This window comes from Geospiza fortis, unplaced genomic scaffold, assembly GCF_000277835.1.
Source record: "Geospiza fortis unplaced genomic scaffold, GeoFor_1.0 scaffold130, whole genome shotgun sequence".
NCBI classification, from domain to species: Eukaryota; Metazoa; Chordata; class Aves; order Passeriformes; family Thraupidae; genus Geospiza; species Geospiza fortis.
In genome coordinates this window covers 13298122-13305423 of record NW_005054300.1, presented here as the reverse complement: position 1 = coordinate 13305423, position 7302 = coordinate 13298122, and the positions used below count along the sequence as shown (strand labels likewise).

The 7302-nt window shown below is 35.9% G+C and overlaps 1 protein-coding gene across 6 annotated transcripts in view; it reads right to left on the bottom strand.

Moving 5' to 3' along the window:
* Positions 1 to 7302, bottom strand: part of KAT6B (lysine acetyltransferase 6B) — a 102813-nt gene that overhangs the window by 49455 nt on the left and 46056 nt on the right. For all 6 annotated transcript variants that reach the window (XM_031062036.1, XM_031062049.1, XM_014309648.2 and 3 more), the window contains exon 3: positions 5100 to 5208. In XM_031062036.1, coding sequence (XP_030917896.1) covers positions 5100 to 5208 — 109 coding nt within the window. The remainder of the gene's footprint in view (positions 1 to 5099; positions 5209 to 7302) is intronic.

Sequence of the window (7302 nt, the reverse complement as noted above, 5' to 3'; positions counted from 1 at the left end):
CAGCAGGACCACTCTTCTTTTCACAGTAGTCTTGAAGGCCGACAGGATTTTTCCAATTAACAGAAGATACCAAGCAACTGAACACATTCAGCACCTGAGGCAGTACTAGCAGAGATTTTTTCATGTCTTCAACAACCTCAGAGCGTAGCCCTAATCGACACAAGATAAAAGCACTGCTATATAGGAAGGGATAAGCATTCCCAGGGAAACACTTGATGAGAGTATTATATTCAGAGATTATCTATTATGAGCATAAACACAGAAGTTGTCAGAGAGAGAAGAATCCCTGATGCCATGGTGCACTTAGAGATGGCTGCAGCGACGTGGCACACAAAGGTACTTTCCTCTCACTGTCAGCGTTGGAATGAGTGCTTTCTTCTAGGTAATGCTGCAGTTACAGTGATTCAGACTTTCTCCATCGACTGTCTCTCAGTCCAGGACTGAGCTAAAACACCACAAACAAAAGTACAATCTAATCTATGAGCATTTGCTATTTTTGTGTAATGGACTGAGGCACGAATGGCAAAGACTGATGGAATTCAAAAGCCGCCTGAATAAGGGACAATTTCAGATTTTACCTCCTTTTATTCTATCTATCCAAGGTTTAAACCACTTTATTGTTAAACTTGGAAAGACAACTTGAATTGTGCATTTTCTCAAAATAAAATGCAGATATATAACCTATAAGGAAGGAGCAATCAATAATAAATTCAAAGAGTAGTTTCAGAAAAATATTGAAAAAGCATAATCATTTGATTCTTTGCATACAGTTTAAGATATACCAACATTTTTGGGGTTAAAATTGAGTATGCACTTTCAAGAATGTGACAAATATACTATAAGAGCAGAGATGAGTTTCATGAGATATTGTCCCCTTCTATAAAACCCTCTAGAGAGGCTGATATTAGTAATCAATATCACATAAAGACTTATTTTATCACCTATGACTTAACAACCCTATTAACACATTAAAGCGTAGTCATGAATCAATCACCTCCATGTAAGTGTATTTAACTCCAGTTATCTACCCTGCACAGAAGTGATTTATTTCAAGGAGCAAGTAAGTTGCAGTTCAAACTGTTGATTTTAATGTTGTTTTACATAAATAACTGCGATGTATAAACATATGGAAGATCCATTCTCACTGGTTGGTAACCACTGCTTGAACAAATTAAGTATAACTGTGTTATTTGTATCTCTTATGTCCCAATGGAATATTTCTCATTCAAGCAATTACACATCTTAATACATTTCTTTAATCATTAGATTTTATTATCAGACAAAAATACAAGAAAAATATTCCACTGGTATTAAACATGCCTGCAATTCCTAATCCTTGAGCCACAAGTAACTAGAACTGGAAGACTGCAAATGAGAACCATCACTATGGATTTGCCATATTTTTTTCACCATCTTTTCTAGGTACGCACTAGCAGAGACAGCCCAGGAACTTTTAGATTTCAAAATACCATATGGTATGATTCTTTAATAGCTGATAATACTTAAACTATTCATTTTAGACACAAATTGACATAGTGCAAATGTAACAGTAACATGTATAGGGTAATGCCTACCAGACATTAAGTGGTAACCAACAAGTTTCAATTTTAAATGGAACTGTTTAACTACATTCATAGCAGTTATACAAATTTTGTAGTTTAACAGATTTCAATAGTCATTTGAAGTTACGGTGCCCTTCACTGATTTTACAGCTAGCTTTTGTTTTAAATTGGAGAGCTGAAGGAAAGCATGTTCTGAGCTCCCAAATTTGCAGTATTCCACCTCTAAGTAATCTAAAACTCAAATTACAAACATACTCTCTTCTTCATATCCAGAAACTGATAAAACTCCAAGAGGTTTCCAACACTAGCTTGAAGTGTTTAAACTGGTAATTTCTCCTGGCTCCACCACGTAACTTCCTTTTAAAACTCAGCAGCATCAATATTTTAACGTACCAAACAAGTTTACCAAATTACTGGAAATGTAGACCTTTGCAAGCTGGAAGATTTCACCAGGAATACATACAGGCCTACTTTAAAATGAAACACTTCAAAATTTATTTATCCATGTTAGAAATGGTTCAGATTTGCGATACACTGACATGGTAGAAATTAGGCGAGACCAGGAAGACAAAAGTGAGGTTCTCATTCCTTTGTGATTGAAGGCAATTTCTTTAACCTGCCCACTTTTGTGTCTGGCTCACAAAACTGAGTCTTTTTGATTCATTAAAGGATTTGATTAAAAAGCTAGTCATTTAAAAGAAGCATTAGATCAGTGACTACAATTAAACACAGTGCGAAATAAGTTATGCTAGTATCTCCAGTTATTTTTAACTTAAACACAAATGCTGGGAACTACTGTGTAGATAATTCACAAAAAAACCTCCTCAATTTGTGTCTAATAATCTTGTAGGTACAAATTGTTGTTATTATTATTTAGGGAGACTTTAGCTATGAGCAGCGATGGTCAGTGCACCTGTCTTGGGGATGTACCAGTTTTTTCTACCTGCAGCTTTCTTAGCAGTTCATTTTATCCAACTAACCTGATATCCTTCTACAGACAGCAATAATTAAGACAATTGCTATATTCCATTATTACTAAAGCATACTCTAAATCTCATTTAGAAAGCGATCTCTGCCCAGTTCTTTCCAAATATTTTCTGTCCCTACTCCTTCTGACCTGAGTCCAGCGTCTCTGTTGCTCTGCTCTCCAGCCTTCTCTACCCATCTTTGATCAGTAACCCTCTTGCCTCCTCAGGATAACATCTAATTTAAAAGGAAAATATCCACAGGTATTCTACTTTTTGCTATTTTTGCCCCCTTTAAAAAACATTTATTATAATTCTCCAGTCACTCAATTTTTTCCCTCCCCATTCTACAACTTCAAACCCTCATAAAAATCTGTCAGCAGCATTAATCTTTAATTGCTTCCACACATCGTTTGGAAAAAATAGAAGCAGAGTTCGATTCCAGTTCTCAAGTGTATTGATTTTTCAAAATCAAGAGATAGTGAAAAAGGAGAGGAAAAAAAAAGCCAAATTACAAAACACAACCAAAACCATGAGCAACTATGTCTGCTTCTGTAATGGGATTTGTTTTCGCACATCTGGCATCCCTCATCTTACTTCTTGAGAAAACCCTCTGTGCCAACTGACATAGCAGTGCACTTCATTTCTAATACCCAAATATTTTTCCTCCCAAGTACCACAAAAATGTGCACCTAGTTATCCAGCTAGTTTCTGCTTTCAGAATGCAGAAGCACTACCTGAAAAGACAAAAGCAACTTGACACAAAAACAAAAAGGGAAAACAGGCATGCCAGTAGTGGGCACTGCAATTTAATCTCTGATCAACTGAACAATTTGCTTGCTGTGCACAACATGCAATTTCTTTTCTATTTGTTAGACACCAAGACCAGCTTTGAGATACACTGCAATCTGCAAAATTACAAATCCAATTACAATAAAACTCCACTTGAGTGAAGTTTTGTTATTTATAAATTGCACTGAAATTGGTTTTTATTTTAGTTAGGCATCACTAGCTAAAGTTTAACCATCCAGCAAACTGATTGGCAGTCTCACCATTTCATTCCTTCTATCTAATACATCTGAGGAACTAATTAAAGATAATTTAGTCTTAATGAGGCAGAGAGAATGTATCGGTGTTAATTCAAATAGAAGCTGATCCATGAAAGTCAAGACTTCCAGTTCTAAAGTGTCTTAAGACCCACCAGGGAATTATTACACAATAGAAGAGTAGCTGATATCTAAGCTCACCTGATAAATGTAAACTCTGTGCACCAAAGTCTAAGCAAGTATTAATTTTGCAAATATCACAAAACAGACTTGAAAACAGATGAGACCTGTAACCTATAAACCACTAAAGGAAGACAATTTAAATTTATGAGGTTTGCTGTTGCATACTGGGTTAAAAAAGTAATTTTCTTATTTCAGAGTACAATAACTGGGTAAAATATACTAAAAAATACACTGGCTAAAATACAAAGCAACTATCAGGGCAACAATTGAGAAGTAGACAACCAATAACAGATCTTGATTAACTGGAAACATATTTTTATCCATACTATCTCTATTTTTACTCAAGTACTGATGTAGCCTGACCTGAGAACTGCCATAGCTACTGTCAGCATACCTACAAAATGATGATACTCATGGATTCCAGATGCACAGAATATCCAGAGCTGGAAGGGACCTGCAAGGATCATCAAGTCCAACTCCTGGCCCTTCACAGGGCATCCCCAAGAGTCACACCATGTGCCTTGAGAGCTTTGTCAGCCTTGGTGCCCTGGGGAGCCTGTTCTAGTGCACAACCACCTCCTGTGAGAAGTTTTTTCCACACCTCCCCTGACCCAAGTTCAGGCTGTTGCCTCGGGCCCCAGCACTGGTCAGCACAGAGAAGAGAAGAGAAGCACCTGCATTACGAACAGCCAGAGTCTGCAAGAGCTGCTGCAGCACACAGGAGTGAGGTACATGCAATCAGCAGCGTCATTATCTTGTGCCTGACAAGTAACCAACCAGCTGCCCACCTCATGTGGTACGTTACCTAAAATATTATTCAAATTCCCTCTTGAGTAACTCAATAATTTTATTAAAAAATGAACTGGATACACAAGATGTGCAGCACCAAAGACTGCTACATAGTCTTTATTACTATGAATATTCCTCAGCTTCTGAAATGTTGCAAATCTGTGAAATCAAAATTCTTGATCATCGTTTGATGTCAAAATGCAAAACTGAGTTTTCAGACCCAACATAGATCCCAAACAATAACTGAGTTCTTGTATTGTAAAAGTGTGGTTCCCCCTTTTAATTTACTCAGCAGATCTATATTTTGACACAAATATGAATTCATACCTCTCACTTGTAATTATCCTAAAGATGACAAAATTCTAGTTTAAAAAAACCAAGCAAAAACAAAACAAACGAAGCAAGAAAAACAACAACAAATTCTTCTGTCCCCCTGGTTTCAGTTCTTGATATATGTTTGTTCAAAGAGAGGATAAGGTTCACAAGCTTAAAATATTTTTTAAAATACATACTAAAACAAACATTTCTAGTATTTGTAAATTCAGCCAACTTACCACTGCTGCCACAATCTGCACAAGACAAGAGCTCTTCTGGCTTTTTTTCACGATTTGATTCTTTTGTTCCCAAGCAAAAGCTACATATTGGGATGGGATCAGCTCGTGGCTAGATTTAAAAAGAAACAGACAGTTAGCCAACAAAAAAACTCCAAACCAAAACCCTCCAGCTTCCAAGGCTTTTACTTGGTATTTCGCTGTAATATATACTAATTGGCAAGGCAAATGTCCAGTTTACTAACTTTGTTGCAAAAGTTTTCATCTTAACATAATTCATAAAGTTCAAGTTGGCCCATAATAAACCACCCTGTATAGGTCTCCAACACAAGAGTAGTGTTAACAAAAAAATGGAAAAATTAGAACTTGGGACACTTTTCTTGCACACAACTGCAACTCTAGAACACAATTGCTTGTTCTTCAAAAGCAACAGTGCTCAAAGATCAAGATGTAAACTAGTCTTTATTACAGACAAGCATAGTTCCTTTACACAAGACAAAAACTCAAATTCAGGACATACTTTATTACTTGGAAATTCAATACAACTCATACCCTCCTCTGAAATTACCATTTTAGTGTAAAAGCACTGGATTTAACGGATCAAGGGTTATCCATGCCAGTCTGATGAGTCCCATCAGCTTTGATAGACATTCATAACAAAAAACATGCAAATCTTTCAATGTCTAGAAGCAATACACAACTCTTCAGAGAATTACTCCAGACTGGATACAAATCTACTTCCCATCTTCTTTATCAATTACATAATAAACCATCAGAGAATATTTATTATATTGTTTCTGCATTACATTTTAGAGCTTTAAAGAAAACACTAACCTGCAACATCCAAAATATTAATGTATTACCAACTATATGGAAGTATTTGTAAACAGGTCTGTAACAAATAAAATTATATGCAACTATTTATCCCAAATGGGATAGTCAAATAACAGAGTACCTTCTAGCAGAGAGTATCACAATAACTCAGATTAAAATGGTTTCTTTAGTGAATTCACAGTTTCCAGATTCAGGAAGGCAATGCTCTTAGTTTAACATATCAAAGCAATCATTTATTTGCTTTACCTTCAATTTGTATTTTCTCTTTATGCTACAATACTTTGAAAGCTGGCAGGCTATCTTCACTTGACCTATAAATCTGTATTCCATTACAGATCTGGGAAGTGGGGAATGCTTGTTTTTAAGGGTATTCTTGTGAAAGAATTAGTTCCATGGTGATATGCCCTTATATCTCAACACAATATAACACAGAAATATTGAAACTACTTTTATGTTATTAAGCTTTATGATCATTTGAAGCCAAGCAGCATAAAGAATGCTGACACCAGGAAAGTAAGTTTGTCCTAGCCATAGAAGAGGAGCACACACAAACATACTTCCATATAAACATACCCCAAGGCACCATACTTTTTCTGAAAACTTAGTCCTCAGCAGGTCTGCCCACTGTTCAACTCTTCACAATCCAATTACTGAAATATTGACATATTTGTATACCTCAAAGAATACACATGCAAGATAAACAGAGCTGAACTTTTCATAAGTAAGGAGATGTGTGTTCTCTTCCATCGTCTACAAACGGGAGCTGCTGTAACCTCCCTATAACCAATAGGAACAAACGTCATCTGCAGTCTTTTGTCTTACTGAGCTCTCCATTATGGATTATATGGTTAGCTGAAATATGAAATTGCTACTTGGATAAAAACAACTGTTTAAGTTATAAAACAGCTTTCAAAAATGGTCATGCTTCAAAAAAGAAGCATTATTGGTGTTGTCAGTTTTAGAAGGATGACACTGAGCGAGATCTGTAGTTCTAGAGGTGGAAACGGTTGTACCAACTACTTGCAGGACTTTTCACTGGATAAAAACAATGTATGTATAAATAAAATAAGAAAGAATTAATTAGTTACTATTCTTGCCAGTCAGATATAATTCAACAGATCTTTCCCATAATTTTGCTTTCATCAGATATGTCACTGGAGCAAAATGATACTAACAAAAAACCCAAAATACGTAAACTATGCTAAAAATCAGCAGCAGAAAAAGGGTCCAGAGCTATTCAAACAGATATCACAGTATTGTGTGGACATTTCTTAACTGCTACTTAAAGCTTAACACAGATAATTTTAAAAGACAGATTATTCTTTTAGCAGAATCCAGTAAAAATCTCCTCTTGGCAACCATACCATTCTCT